The sequence below is a fragment of the Typopeltis vanoorti genome, chromosome 3, assembly GCF_054136105.1.
Source record: "Typopeltis vanoorti isolate ZY-2024b chromosome 3, IOZ_Tvanoo_1.0, whole genome shotgun sequence".
Lineage (NCBI taxonomy): Eukaryota > Metazoa > Arthropoda > Arachnida > Uropygi > Thelyphonidae > Typopeltis > Typopeltis vanoorti.
In genome coordinates this window covers 5,827,918-5,844,596 of record NC_143551.1, presented here as the reverse complement: position 1 = coordinate 5,844,596, position 16,679 = coordinate 5,827,918, and the positions used below count along the sequence as shown (strand labels likewise).

Genomic DNA, 16,679 nt, shown 5'->3' with positions numbered 1-16,679 from the left:
CACAATTAACCAAGTAAAAGATAATGAGTGGGTGTGTGATTTAGCATTCCTTGTAGATTTCACCAGATACCTACACGAACTAAATCTTAAATTGCAAAAACAAGGGCAATTGGTTCATGAACTGCATGGACATGTCAAAGCTTTTTGTAATAAACTAAGATTGTTGGAAAGTCAGATAAGAGCTAAAAATTGTTATCGTTTTCCTACTCTAGCAACTCATAAAAATATCCCTTATAATTGTTATGGAGATGAACTGAAGGCACTAATAGAGCAATTTGATACAAGGTTTGCCGACTTCAAAAACAAAGACTCCATATTCGCTATATTTGCTCGTCTGATGGATGCGGATGTAAATAATGTGCCAGAAAACTTACAGATGGAACTTATTGAGCTTCAGGCGGATTTAGTGCTAAACTAACAATTTAACAACATTGCTGTGACGGATTTTTATAAATTTTATTTGGTGGAAGAAAAATATACAAATGTACGTGCCTTTTTAAAAAAAATCATTTGTCTTTTCGGCAGCACATATATGTGTGAACAGTTTTTTTCGAGGATGAAATACAATAAATCAAAAATTTGGACAAGAATAACGGACGAAAACCTCGAAAATTCTATGCGATTATCCTTAAGTAATATTAACGTCAATATTGATAGTCTTGTAGTTGAAGTACAAGGCCAATCTTCACATTAAAGTGTTATGTCATTCATTATATTATAAAATTTATGTAGAGCTTCATACCAAAGCATTATATTATAAATAAATGAAATATGAAGTAGCAACTTGTTTTAATTCATTTAATATTAATTTATTTTATTTAATAATTTAGCAGCCCTTGACTCGGAGACAGAATGATAATTTGGCCTCTGAACTAGGAAAGGTTGCCCATGCCTGCTCAAAGAGAATAAGCTGACTTACTTGCCAGGAACTTTTGATATGCTTCCTTATTTTCTTTCATTGCCTCCTTAACTTCCCAATTCCAACATGAACTTCTGATTTTTTTTTCTTCTATCCTTGCAGATAATCTCACCACATATCTCCCTTACTAAATCAATAAACATTTTTTTTCAGCATTTCCCAGTGTATCTCCAAATTTTGTCATGTTTTCAAAATCTTTCAGGTTTTTTTAATAATATTCGTGTAATTTAGTCTAAGTTCACATCTGTAAGCTGCTCACAACTTTGTTTCATTTTAAAACCTTCTTATACACTGTTGTTTTCAATATGAAATTCAAAGTATATAAATCCTCTATATACTTGTATAATAGATTTAGTTTAATCCTTTATCCAAGTGTGAGCAAACAAAGTTTGTGCCTGAAAGTATCTTCAGGACTGGGGTAAGGTGGTACAACACCAGAGCACTCCTTGCAAAGGTGGAGCAAGCTACCAACACTCCTATCGCAGTATCTCCCATAATGCAAAACACATCTCCTTGCGGATATGTCTAATGTTATGCATTAAGGGAAGGGCCACAACCCAGACTAGTTTCGACCATCATTGAGGTCTCTTCAGTGGGAGCCAGGCCCAAGTGGAGATACCAGGCAGAAGCATTAGCAGGTCATCTCTACCTATAGGAGTTGCCAAATGGTGTGCCACCCTTTTTTAATAAATTACTCTGGATTTAGAGAAAGATGTTGAAAGTTTATTTTTCACTTGGTTAGAGTATAAAAAATTTCTTCCACCAATAATAAATTGGTGGAAGAAAAATATACAAAAGTACGTGCCTTTTTAAGAAAAATCATTTGTCTTTTCGGCAGCACATATATGTGTGAACAGTTTTTTTCGAGGATGAAATACAATAAATCAAAAATTTGGACAAGAATAATGGACAAAAACCTCGAAAATTCTATGCGATTATCCTTAAGTAATATTAACTAATTAATTAATTATTAAAATATTAATTAAGTAATAATATTAAATAATAAATAATAAAATTTATTATACTCTAACCAAGTGAAAAATAAACTTTCAACATCTTTCTCTAAATCCAGAGTAATTTATTAAAAAAGAGTGGCACACCATTTGGCAACTCCTATAGATAGAGATGACCTGCTAATGCTTCTGCCTGGTATCTCCACTTGGACCTGGCTCCCGCTGAAGAGACCTCAATAAAGGTCGATACTAGTCTGGGTTGTGGCCTTTCCCTTAATGCATAACATTAGACATATCCGCAAGGAGATGCATTTTGCATTATAGGATATACTGAGATAGGAGTGTTGGTATCTTGCTCCACCTTTGCAATGAGTGCCCTAGTGTTGTACCACCTTACCCCAGTCCTGAAGATACTTTCAGGTGCAAACTTTGTTTGCTCACACTTGGATAAAGGATTAAACTAAATTTATTATACTCTAACTAAGAGAAAAATAAACTTTCAACATCTATATACTTGTGTCTTGAACTAGTGGAAAAGCATCGCTGTCAATGAAAAATTTATAATTTCTTGCATCTTTTCTCCATGCGAATTTGTGCACATTTTTATGTTGGAACATGATGATAGTAATAACTAGTCCATGTTCCCGAATATCAATTCAGCAGGTACTTACCATTAATGTTACCTTTGCTCTTTTCTCAAAATTTTCCCAAAACATTCCTAACGCCTGGTGACTATTTCCAAACCCAGAATCCTTTGTTCTAGTAGGAAGAAAAGAACCGATATTGATCGACTTGATACTGTCTGCCATTCAAGAAGTTAATCCTCATATTTAATGTTGAATACTATAGCTATTTCTTTTCCCTGATTTCATATATATATATATATATATATATATATATATATGTAGAAGATGTTTTTAACTTGGGTATAATTATGTTAAAGATACCAAGTAATTTTTAACCTGGTTTAACTCCATCTTTCCCAAGTGAGCAAACAGACAAAATGTCAAGTAACATTTTGTCTTGACATTTTGTCTGTTTGCTCACTTGGGAAAAATGGAGTAAAACCAGGTTAAAAATTACTTGGTATCTTTAAAAAAAAAAAAAAATATATATATATATATATATATAATATTCATCCAAGCTTGATTTACTTCCTCAGCCTTTTACTTAAGACTATATTCCACTAATTCGAGCCCTACCCAAGGGCCTATAAGTTGTGGAAATACTTTCTGAATATGAATGCTGTGCTGAATAAAGTGGCCTTTTGCAGCTGCCCAATTTTTAATCCATCTAACTCGAGTGCTTCTAGATGTTTTTTCAATGTTTTAGGGAAGGTTCCTAAACCACCTATTATGATGGGAACAACTTTCGTTTTCTTTTGCCAGATTCGTTCAACTTCGACTTGCAACTCGCGATAATTTTTAATTTTTTCAGTTTCTTTGTCACAATCCAACTATCTTCTGGTACTGATATTATGTTTCGATAAACTGAACACCCTAGTTTTCACTTTTTTCAACCACTGTTATATCGGATGTATTACATTCCAAGCTTTTGTCAGTCTGGATTGTGAAATCCCAGAGTATTTTAGCTTTTTCATCCTCAATCACTTTTGGTCAACTTTATGCTTCCAAAAGTCTTTAGATACTTTAAAACCCGTACTTTTTACATAAATGCCTGTGAATTATCTCAGCTACATTATCATGCCTTTTACGGAACTCAATTTGTGTGATTTTGCTGCACCCACTTATGATGTGGTCTACTGTTTCTTCCTTTTCTTTGCACAATCTGCATTTATTCTCTAATTGAATTTTTTTGTCATGTTGGAGGCTTAATGGATTTTTTACAACACTCAAAAAGAATTAAAATAGAATTTAATACTTCCTATATTTCGTCCTAGTCAATACATCTACGGGGATTACAAAAACAATTAATGTAACATGCACACAAATATCATACAATACTAAGCCCAACCACGTGGCTGACACTAAAGTCCTATCTAGGTGAAGCGCCCCCTAAGGGCGGTAGTAGGTGGCCTGGAATGTAAGGTGGGACCTCAGGTGTTGAGTGTTTCCCAAATCTTCGGAAGCTTAATGCAACCGTATTTATTAAGATTTGGTTGGTTTCTGAGTACTGCTGCTTCTAAGAAAAGTCTCTCTTTCTTGAATTTGCTGTGGTGGAGCATGGTGGTTTTCTTCCATGATACTCTGTGGGTGGTATCCAAAACATGGTCAGCGAAGCCTGAATGGCCATAGTTGTGTTTACAGATGTAAAACTTGTGTTCCTCTAGGTGGATGGATGCTGATCTGCCTGTCTGTCCAAAGTATGCCAGCTTACAGGGACAGGGAACTTTGTAAACTCCAGGCAGAGAGAGAGAAACAGGTGGGAGCTGATCTTTCGTAGAACGGATAAGGGTAGCAAGTTTGTGGTGGGGCTTATATGCAGTGTGTAGGTTGTACTTTTTTAGTATCTTGGCCATTTTTTCGGATGTGCTACGGATGTAGGGTATGGGGGAGGAACTGATTATTTTTTTGATACTGTGATTGCTGTAGCCATTGGAGAGGAGTGCTGTGTATGTGGTTATGCTCCGTAGTGAGGGCGGTTCCACTGGAACAAAGATTGTAGGCTCTCTTGGTAAGAGTTTTAATAATGCCATATTGTTGAGAGGGGTGGTGGTGGGAGAGTTTGTGAATGTATCTGCCTCTGTGTGTGGGTTTTCTGTATACAGTGAAGGCAAGTGTATCATTAGGCAGGCATGTGACTATGGTGTCTAGGAAGGGTAAACAATTGTTCTTTTCCTTTTCCATAGTAAACTGGATTCTTGGATGTAGGCTATTGAGATGGCTGAGGAAGGAGTCTAACGTGTCTGGGCCTTGAGGCTAAATAGAGAACACATCATCTACATATCTCAGCCAGATAGAAGGTTTGAGTAGGGCTGAGTTTATGGCTCATTTTTCGAAATCTTTCATATAGAAATTTGCAAGGGGGGGTGAGAAGGGGGAACCCATGGCGGTTCCCTCTATCTGCTTGTAGATTTTGTTCTTCCAGATGAGTGTTGTAAAAAATACATTAAGCCTCCAACATGATGTCCTCATGGAAGAACGAAATCTACAAGCAGATAGATGGAACCACCTAGTTGAGTGTTGTAAAAAATCCATTAAGTCTCCAACAAGATGTCCTCATGGAAGAACAAAATCTACAAGCAAAAAGAGGGAACCGCCATGGGTTAACCCCCCCCTCGCACCCCCTTGCCAATTTCTATATGGAAGATTTTGAAAAATGAGCCATAGACTCAGCCCCACTCAAACCTTCTATCTGGCTAAGATATGTAGATGATGTGTTCTCTATTTGGCCTCATGGCACAGACACGTTAGACTCCTTCCTCAGTCATCTCAATGGCCTACATCCAAGAATCCAGTTTACTATGGAAAAGGAAAAGAACGATTGTTTACCCTTCCTAGACACCTTAGTCACACACCTGCCTAATGATACACTTGCCTTCACTGTATACAGAAAACCCACACACACACAGGCAGATACATTCACAAACTCTCCCACGACCACCCCTCTCAACAATATGGCATTATTAAAACTCTTACCAAGAGAGCCCGCAATCTTTGTTCCAGTGGAACCGCCCTCACTACTGAGCTTAACCACATACACAGCACTTTCCTCTCCAATGGCTACAGCAAACACAGTATCAAAAAAATAATCAGTTCCTCCCCCATTCCCCGTCCTTCTCGTCAACAAGATTTTAAAAATGACATCACCATAACCTACATCCGTGGCACATCCGAAAAAATAGCCAAGATACTAAAAAAGTACAACCTACACACAGCATATAAGCCCCACCACAAACTTGCTACCCTTATCCGTTCTACGAAAGATCTGCTGCCACCTCTCTCTCTGCATGGAGTTTACAAAGTATCCTGTCCCTGTAAGCTGGTGTACTTTGGACAGACAGGTAGACCAGCATCCATCCGCCTGGAGGAACACAAGTCTTACATCTGTAAACACAACTATGGCCATTCAGGCTTGGCTGACCATGTTTTGGACACCACCCACAGGGTATCATGGAAGAAAACCACCATGCTCCACCACAGCAAATTCAAGAAAGAGAGACTTTTCTTAGAAGCAGCAGCTCTCAGAAACCAACCAAATCTTAATAAATACGGTTGTATTAAGCTTCCGAAGATTTGGGAAACACTCATCACCAGAGGTCCCACCTTACATTCCAGGCCACCTACTACCGCCCTTAGAGGGCGCTCCACCTAGATAGGACTTTAGTGTCACCCATGTGGTATGATATTTGTGTGCATGTTACATTAATTGGTTTTTGTAATCCCTGTAGATGTCCTAGTGACAAGGATGAAATATAGGAAGTATTAAATTCTATTTTAATTCTTTTTGAGTGTTGTAAAAAAGCCATTAAGCCTCCAACATGATGTCCTCACAGCACTGAAGCCTCTACACGCGAATTTTTTGTATTTTTGCCTTCATAACATTAGATTTGATGGCCTGTTCTTGTGCTGCAAAAATTACAAATTCTGTTTCTTTCTTTAGTGCTCCATTTCTCAACAAGTGCCAGGTCAAGTTGCTGTCAGCACTGTCCTCTATGCTGTGAAGGTATTTTCCATTTATATATATATATATATATATATATATATAAAATCAGTGTTCTTCTTCTTGAGTATTCTGCAATTGAGCAGGTTCTTCTCTTAGTAGCAGAAACTTTCTTTCCACTCTCTTCTGTTCTGAGCCTTCTCTTTCAAGGTTATGTACCTTGAAATCTCTATTCAGCGTGTCATCTAGCATTGTTTCCTTATTCTTCCTGTGGGTCTTTATCCATCTATTTTTCCTTCGAAAGCATCTTTGATGATTCCATTCCCTCTCAGAATATGTCCAATCCAATTTCCATTTCTTCTTTTTATCCTCCTTAACAACTTCTTTATTCTTCTACTCTTTTTAAGACCTCTTCATTAGTTATTTTATCTGTCCATTTGATTTTTTCCATCCTTCTCCAAATCCACGTCTCAAAGCTTTCCAAAATCTTAATTTCTTCTTGCTTCAATGTCTAAGTTTCAGCTGCGTAGAGGGGCAACACTCCACACATAACATTTTATTAGTCATTTCTTTAGATTTCTATCCATTTTACTTCTCAATGAATTCCATTTTCTATTAAAGGCATCTCTTCCCATTGCAATTCTTGCTTTTATGTCACTTTTATGTCTTCCATCACTGCTAATCACACTACCTAGATATTTAAATGTCTTTACTTGATTCAATTTTTCTCCATTTATTCCGATATCCATGTTTGCCTCTTTCCTTGCTATTTTCATTACCTTTGTTTTTTTCTTATATTAATTTTCATTCCATAATTTATACAGGATTCCAGTAATCTGTTCAACAGATGTTGTAGTCCTGTTTCAGTATTTGATAATAATGTCTTGTCATCTGCATATCTTATTGCAAATATCTGTCAACCTCCAATATTTATTCCTTCTTCCGAATTCTCGAGTGCCTCCTTTAACATTGCTTCGGAAGATATGTTAAACAAAATTGGTGACAGAAAACAGCCTTGTCTTACTCCTCGTCTAATGATACTTGGTTCTGTTTTAACATATATGTCTTTCACAATAGCAGTTTGTCCCATATATAGTGAAATAATTAGCCTTCTGTCTTTCCAATCTATACCAATCTTTTCCATTACTTCCACCATCTTATTCCATTTTACAAAGTCAAAAGCTTTTTCAAAATCTACACAACAGATATTAACTTCTTTATTTATTTACTTCCAGACTTCTTTCACTTACTATTCTTAATAGTCCAATAGCATCTCTTGTTCCCCTACCCTTCCTGAAACCAAACTGATCTTCTCCAAGAAATTCTTCCACCTTCGATGCAATTCTTCGTGTTAAGATTCTCATAAGTATTTTTGATGTATGGGAAATGAGGCTTATTGTTCTAAAATCCTTGCAGTTCACTGCATTACTTTTCTTTGGTATAGGTATAAATATTAAGGTCATAAAATATTTTGGTAATCCTTCTTTGTTATAAATTAAATTTATTATTTTGGTTATTAATTCAGTTCCTTTCTTCTAAAGTTGTTTCAGGAATTCTGCAGGTATTTCATCTACTGCTTCTGCCTTTCCACATTTTAGTTCTTTAATGGCCATTTCCACTTCTATCTTCAAACTCTGGGCCTAGATCATCTTCATTTACCTTCTTTATATCTTCTAATGGCAACTCATTTGGTCTATTTTCCTTGTCATATAGATCTTCAATGTATTCCTTCCATCTCATTAGGATTTTATCTTCTTCAGTTATGATTTCTCCATTCTTATTTTCTATGCCTCCAGCTCAAATTCCATTTCTCTTGTGATTTATACTTCTTGCTTTTACATACAAAAGACCATACATTCTCACTCTGTCATAATTTTCCATTTCTTCACATTGTTTTTTAAGCCAATCTTCTCCACTTCTTTCTGCTTCCCTTCTCAATTTGTCATTCATAGTTCTATATTGTATTTTCCCTTCTGGGGTGTCTTTATTTTTCCATTTTCTTCTTTCTTCCATTAGAGAAATCATCTATTAGTTATCCAAGGTTTTTTTTTTATTATTATTTTAGCTCTTATATATCCAATTTCTTCTTCTGCGATCTTCTTTATTTTCTCTTTAACTTGTTTCCATTTCTTTTCTGGATCTTCAGGTTTGACAAAACTTGTTTCCTCTAATTCTTTCTCCAATCTATTTCCAAATTCCTTGGTATTTTTTAATTTCTCTAAGTTTAATTTTTTCCTTTTCATAGCTTCTTTGAATCATAATCTTCTATAATCAGTGTTTGTTATATATATAATTCATTTCCTACTCTGCTATGTCTATGGTCCCACATAAGAAACTTCTGACAGGCCACATGCACAAAATATCACTGTCAACTTCATCATTGTTATATTTGCTCACATCACTATACTCGATACTGCCTACCATTCAAGTAGACTACCCTCATATTTACTACAGAATACTATAGCCACTCCTTTTCCCTGATTGTTATTCCCTGAATATTATTTATTATTATTATTATTTTATGCCATCTCCATGGAGTCTGGAGACTCATAGTGGAAGATCCTAAATAACCATTATACACAAAAATCCTATCACACCTTTCCTTGAATCCATTCACTGTCAAGAAACCATGACCAATTCTGACAATCCATTCCACTCATCCACCATTCTCCATGCAAAAAATTTGGTCCGCACACAACTAACTTGCACAACTTCCACGGATGGCCTCTAGTTCTCTGACTATTTGTCATATATTGAAAAATTTCACTTGCATCAATTTTATAAAACCGCTTTAATATCTTAAAAGTTTCTATCATGCCACCTCTTTTCTGCCTATAAACTAAACTTTGTAATCCACAAATCTTCAACCTATCCTCATAGGGAATTACTCCGACCTGCAACCATCTTCATCACTAGTCCCTGTATCCCATCAATCACCTCCAGCTCCCCAAGAAATCCAGGTGACCAAATCTGTGCACAATAGTCGATATGTGGCCAAATCATAGCATTATAAAGAGGGATAATAACATCCTTATCTTTGCTTGTTAACATTTTTCAACATCCAAGTAATACTTTGTATATGTGGCCAAATCATAGCATTACAAAGAGGGATAATAGCATACTTATCTTTGCTTGTTAACATGTTTTTCAACATCCAAGTAATACTTTGAGCTATTTGACCAAACTTTGCAATATGCCCCATTCAACTCTTTGCCCACCATTATCCCCAAGTCCCTGGCCTCATCAATTTCCTACAATCCAATACCATCAATATGATTTACAATATGTAAATATTGTAAATCATATAAATCCTTTCCAACCTAAAGTGCATAATCTTACATTTCGTAATCTTTCCACCCATATTCTGTTTAAGTGACCATACCATCTGAGATTAGCTCTGCTAACACATTCATAGATGCTAAAAAGTTCTATCCTAATTCTATGTTCTATGTTCTATGTCAAGTTCTATCCTAACATCCTTGCTTTTAATATGATATTTTGCCACTGATGCCATCTGTTCATGCCCCTAATCTTTCTCAGGACTCTCATATCTGTGGTCTCTAGTCTTTGGTCAAGTGTTTTACTTGTGACCCAGCTCTTAGATCTATAAGTTAAAGTTGGTTTGAACACTGTCTTATATACAGCTAATTTAGTGTTTTGACTCTAATTTCTCTTATTTCTTTTATTAAAGACTATTATTGCATAAAAATTTATTCAGTTGAATTCCTATCATACCAGCTTTGTTGATTCTGTTTGCTTTTTCCATATTTGATTACCATCTTAACTAAAAATTGTGCCTAAGTAGTTGAAATGTTTTACTTGTTCTATAGGTTCTCCATTCACGATGCAGTTGACATTTTCAATGTTTCTGCCTATTTTCATTGACTCTGTCTTGTTATTGCTGATTTTCATAACAAATTTATTACAACAGTTATTCGATTTAGTCAGAATCTTGCAGAATTGTACTGGATTTATTTAGAAGTATAAGATCATCTGCATAAAGTAAAGAGTTGAGATTAACATCTCCAATTTTGATATCAGGTTTAATACCACTTTCCTTTGTTATGTGATCACACAGATAATGAATAACAGAGGGGATAATGTGCATCCTTGTCTGCCACCAGATTTAACATCAAACCATCTTCCTGTTTCTTTTAATTCTTCCTTCAGTTCTAACTGCTGACTTACAACTCAAATAAAGACTAAGTATTGCTTGATATAATGCCCCATTAACACCATATAACTGTAGCATTTTGAATAACTTTTTTCTTGGCACCTTTTCATATGCCTTTTGCAGGTCTACAAAATTTAAATACAGATCTTTGTTATATTCCCACGATTTCTCATTTATTTTTCATATAGTGAAAATCTGATCCTGACAGCCTCTATTTGGCCTGAATCCAGCTTGTTCTTCACCAAGCTTTTCTTCCACAATTCTTCTCAACCGTTTCTCAAGTATACATGCATAAATCTTACTAGGAACACTCTGTAGGGAAATGCCTCTGTAATTCTCACATTCAACTTTATTTCCTTTTATATATGGATATTATGGGAGCTCTACTCCAATCACCTAGAATTTGTCCCTCTGTCCAGGCTTCTGAACTATGCAGTGCAGCAACTGTAAGACTTTTATACCTCCATACTTGAGCATTTCTGGTTGAATATTCTACTGCCTTTCCACATTTTAGGCTTTTGATGGCTTTTTCTACTTCAAGTATGGATATGTATTCCTGGTCGCATGGCTGTTCAGTGTTTTTTTTTTTACCACAGTGCTGTAACTGATTATTTCATTTAGCAATTTTTCAAAGTAATTACCTGAAACATCAAGGATATCTTTTTCTCCAGTTATCATGTCACCTTTATCATCTCTAATTCCTTTTACAGCACTCTTTCTTCCATTTCTGAGCTTTTTCAACAACCTCCAGAATATCTTGCCACCTTCTTGATATTTATTTTCTATGTTGTTCTTGGCAAGTGTTCCATGACTTTGTTTTAGCTAGTTTTACTCAGTGTTAACTTTCCTACATTTGTCTCTGTATTCTCTAAGAGCACAAACTGACTTATTTGCTAGAAACTTTTCAAATTCTCAAATCCTCTGTTCACTCTAGTGTCCTACACCTGAGAAAATATCACTATGAATAATAACATAGTCAATGAGACTTTTCTTATTCCTTGCCTCTTCTCTCCATGAATTTGTGTACATTTTAATGTTGGAACACTGTGTTAGTAATAACCAGTCCATATCCTGAGCTGAAATACAAAAGGTATTTACCATTGTTATTAGCTTTGCTCTTTTCTACAAATTTTCCCAAAATATATTTGTATGTCTGACAATTATTTCCTAATCTGCTTTTTAGATCTCTAACAAAGACCAGCTTTTCCTTTTTCATTGTGTCAATTGCTTTCTCTAAAGCCTCAAAAAATTTCTCCACTTTTACCTTAGCAGAACCTTCTGTGGAACCATAGGCATAAATAAGTCTCATTGTCCAGTTTCCCATTCTCATCTGCCTGCATCACTCTACTTGATATTGCTTACCATTCAAGAAAATTAGCCCCATATTTTGTGTTCAATACTATAGATACATCTTCATTTCCCTGCTTGTCACTGCCTGAATATAACATTTTGTATTTATTGATCAGAAAGATCTCACCAGTGTTTGTCTTTTTTGTTTCAGTCACCCCTATTATGTTGATTTGATACTTATCCAATTCTTCGTATTCCTTGATGTTGAGTAGGGGTATGTGTGTGTGTGTCGCAGGATTTGTTCCAGTAGGTGATTTTTTGCTGTTCATCCTGGTTCTCTGGCGAAAACAACAGGGGCCTTATTTAACCAACCAACGCCCCAGCTGGCATGAAATTCTGTCATGTCGTACCATCATTTTATTTGTGGTTTAAGCCAATAAGAATACAATTTTGTCAGCTAAATCCCAAATTGCCAATCCATTCTCGTTCGTTCAGTATCCAGGTAGATACATAATAGGGTGACTACGAGAAGGTGAAGACTGGACATTAAGTCAGAAGCCCTGGTCGGTCCTCCGCATTCTGTAAAGGCTATGTTGAGGGGTCTCCTCTTAATTATACAACTTTGACATTAAGCACTCCATCTATATGTCTGGAGTAATTAATTTGAGAAACTGTTAAATGAAACAAACAGTTACAGAAGAGATATATTAGAAATATTTTTTAGAGGAAAAAATGCAAACAGGAGTACATATCCCAATGTGTGTGATGTAGAAATTGACGTCACAAACTTGAAATATGGAAAGACAGTGGAATTAAATGATATTCAACAAGAAATGCTCATAAATAGAGACACGGAAGTTCTGCAATGGTTCCACTGCATAATTCAGAGGACCTGGTTGAATTCTAGATGACTTCTTAGAGTAGAGGAGAGCTCTCGTAGTTCCTATCTATAAAAAAGAGAATAAAGCTGAATGTGAGAATTACAGAGGAATTTCTCTAATAAGATAAGATTAATGCAAGCATACTTGAAAAGAGGTTGAGAAAAATTGTAGCAGAGAAACTGAAAAAAGAACAAGCTGGATTCAAGCCAAACAGAGGTGGTCAAGATCAGATTTTCACTACATGACAAATAGTTGAGAAATCATGGAAATATCACATGGATATGTACTTAAGTTTTATAGATCTGGAAAAGGCATATGACAACGTGCCCCAGAAAAAGCTTTTTAAAACACTATATTTGTATAGGATAAATGGAACATTATACATGGAAACACATATCTATATTTAAGTTGTAAATCAGCAGTTAGAATTGGAGGATGATTGTTTGATGTAAAATCAGGAGTAAGACAATAATGCACATTATCTCCACTCTCATTCATCATCTGTATGGATCACATTATGAAATAAAGTGACATAAACCTGACATTAGAATAGGAGATATCAAACTTAACTCTTTGCTTTATGCAGGTAATGTTTTTCTCCTAAACACACCCAGTGCAGGTCTCCAGGATTCACTAATTAAATTGAACAGCTGTAACAAATTTGGCATGAAAATAAGCCATAAAAAGACCAAAATAATGAAAATACAAGGTGTTAAAAAAAAAAAAAAACTTTTTAAATAGCATGCCAACCTGCACAGAGAATCTGCTGCTACTAATCACATGTAACCGCAGGTTTTGACAACAAACTGCCATTTGCTCTGTTCTACTATGAGCATTAGTTGTCAAGTTACATCCACAAGCTATACATCAGATTAGTGACAAAGTGACAATGAAAGAGCTTGAAGAACAATGTGTGTGTGAAATTTTGATGCAAACTTGGTAAAAATTTTACAGAGGCATTTCGATTGCTTAATGAAGCATACAGGGAGGACTGTATAAGCCGAACACAGTGCTATGAGTGGTTTAAGCATTTTGAATGTTAAATGACAATTCGTGGAAATCGTCATTTAACTGTCCGAGAAGTTGCTGACAAAGTTGGCATTAGCATAGGATCTTGCCATCAAATTTTGACTGAAAAACTTCAGATGTGTCACATCAGTGCAAAATTATGGTGTGTTTGTTGACTGACAATCAGAAAGAGAACCATGCTGAAGTCAGGAGCTGCTTGCCAATGCAAATGGTAATGAAAACTTTTTAAGAACATCAGAACAGGAGATGAGACATGGGTTTATGGAAGATGCAATCATCATAGTGGGTGGGGAAAGGGTCTCCTCTACCAAAAAGGGACAGATGAGTCAGTCAAAGATCAAGGTGATGTTGGTGGAATTTTTTATTTTTTATTTATTTATTTTTTTTATCGGAAAGGCATTATTCATTATGAATATGTACTACATGGTCAGATGGTAAACAGAGAGTTGTACCAGGAAGTTTTAGTGTGTTAGAGGGATGCTGTGCACAGGAAGAGGCCTGAAGTGTGGGAAAACCTGACTCGAATGTTGCACCACGACAAAGCGCCAGCTCACACACCGCTCCTCATCTGCAGTTATATGGCAAAACATCGGACATCCGTTGTGCCCTATCCACTCTATTCTCTCAACTTAGCCCCAGCAGACTTTTTAAAGGTTTCCTAAACTTAAAACCACTTTGAAAGAACGTCATTTTCAAACTATAGAGGAGATTGGAAAATGCAATAATAGAACTGCGTCATCACAGAAAGTGCATTCCAGGAAGCATTCCAACAATGGAAGAAACATTGAGAACAGTGTATTGCCAGTAGAGGGAACTACTTTGAAGGGAACTTAAAATGTTGTAAAATGAGCAGTCTTTACAGCAAAAGTTTGTCTTTTTTTTGAACATACCTTGTATGCAGGAACACAGAAAACTTCACTGCATTTAGAATGGAGAACTCATAGAACAAGTAAAATATTTCAATTATTTAGACACAGATTTTAGTGAATATGACAAGTTAAATCTGGAAATAGACAACAGAATAAGCAAGCCTGGCATGGTGGGTAGCCAGCTGAATAAATTTATATGGAATAAGACAGATATTAGCCAAAACACCAAACCAGCAGTAAACAAGAGTGTTCAAACTAGTTTTAAATTATGGATCTGAGACTTGGGTTAGAAAGAAGTCTCTTGATTGTAAACTAGGAACTACAGATATGAGAGTTCTTAGAAAAATTAATGGCCTGAAGAGATGGCATCAAATACAGAATCATATTAAAAATGAAGATATTAGGAAGGAATATGACACTGTTTACTTTCAAGAATGTACAAGTAAGGCTAATCTAAGGTGGTATGGTCAAGATCACCTTTTTCTGAAATGCATCAAACATTTCAGAAAAAATGTTTGATGCATTTCAGAAAAAAATATCCAGAGGAAGCCCAAGGTCTAGGTGAACTGATTCAGTAACAAGCACCTAAGAAGAACAAAATGATAGATATGACAATATTGGAGTGCTGACAAGTAATAGACTAATTTGGAAGAAAATTATTGATAGGAGATTAATAATAACGTAAACTTAATTAAATAGTGCTATCATGGCACCCACGTATCTTGAGGTTACATATCAGGAAATTGATGAACTAAAAGCATTTTAAAATTTATAAATTAATAAAAAAAAATTACTTAAAAGTGAATAAATAATTTTTTTAAAAAATTTATTCATGCACATACATACCTCCTTTGACCTCATCTGGCTGGCAATCAAAATCCCAAGTAATACCTGTTATTTTAGTGAACATTTTAAATTCCGACCTAAGAAAAAAACACGGTGAAGAGAGTCAAAAATTATCCGAAAATGTGTATAAATTTAATGAAAGTACTGATTATGAATCCTACTCAGATTCTTATTAGTAGATAAGAACCTACTAAGAATTAGTAGATTCTTAAGATTTATTTATCTTTAATAAATCTTAAGATTTATGTGATTTATTTAAGATAAATGCTTTATCTTAAATTTATTCACATTTATTCCCAGAGGAATAACACTTCCTCTTCCATTCTGCTTAAGTGAATGTGTACCACTTTTTGATTAACTATGCACACCAATTACTAAACGCTAACAATATCATCATCCTTAGGCAAACGAAGAGCAGCCTCAAACAACACATCAGTGTTATGAACGAAACTCTTTCCTCCAAAATATGCACACTAGAAACCAAGCTCGAATCAACTGACGATCAGCAGTGCAATGCAAGTTCACTCCTCCCCATGAATGAACTCCGTGAAATAATCGCTTCAACAGTGCATGACTCGATGGAGGCCAAAAACAAAAAAATTCAACGTTCTCATTTTGAACTTTCCAAAAGAAAATGGAAAAGAACTAAAAGAAGACCTCATCAAACTAGCTGAAGAATGCGACATCGACCCTAAAAATATCATCAGGTGCCATCGTTTCAAAACCATAAACAAAAGAAAGGATGGAACAAACTTTCCAAGCCTCGTAAAAGTGACTTGCGACATGCCGACAAGCACATCAAAACTAATAGGAGCAATCTACAAGTTCAAAGACACTTGTCCCCAGTCGTGCATACGTGCTTGACCAGATTGGACTATCGACTACAGACAAGTTAAACTGGTACAAAATCCAAGAGACACCAGTGGTGTCTCTTGGATTTCCTGCATAGGAAATGTGCAGGACCCTGTGGTTAAACGACTCACAAAACCCTACAAATCCACTTTACCAGCATCCGTGGCCTAAACTCCAACCTTAATAGTGTCCAACACCACCTGCAGTCTACCTATCCCCAACTACTCTTTCTGGCAGAAACTCAGATCTCATTTCCCTCCAGCACTATTCACCTCAACCTTCCAAATTACACACTCTTTAACT

The 16,679-nt window shown here is 35.6% G+C and overlaps 1 protein-coding gene across 3 annotated transcripts in view; it reads right to left on the bottom strand.

Annotated features, from left to right (window-relative positions):
• Positions 1-16,679, bottom strand: part of LOC150107880 (uncharacterized) — an 89,551-nt gene that overhangs the window by 24,767 nt on the left and 48,105 nt on the right. For all 3 annotated transcript variants that reach the window (XM_090415407.1, XM_090415405.1, XM_090415406.1), the window contains exon 4: positions 15,525-15,601. In XM_090415407.1, coding sequence (XP_090271533.1) covers positions 15,525-15,601 — 77 coding nt within the window. The remainder of the gene's footprint in view (positions 1-15,524; positions 15,602-16,679) is intronic.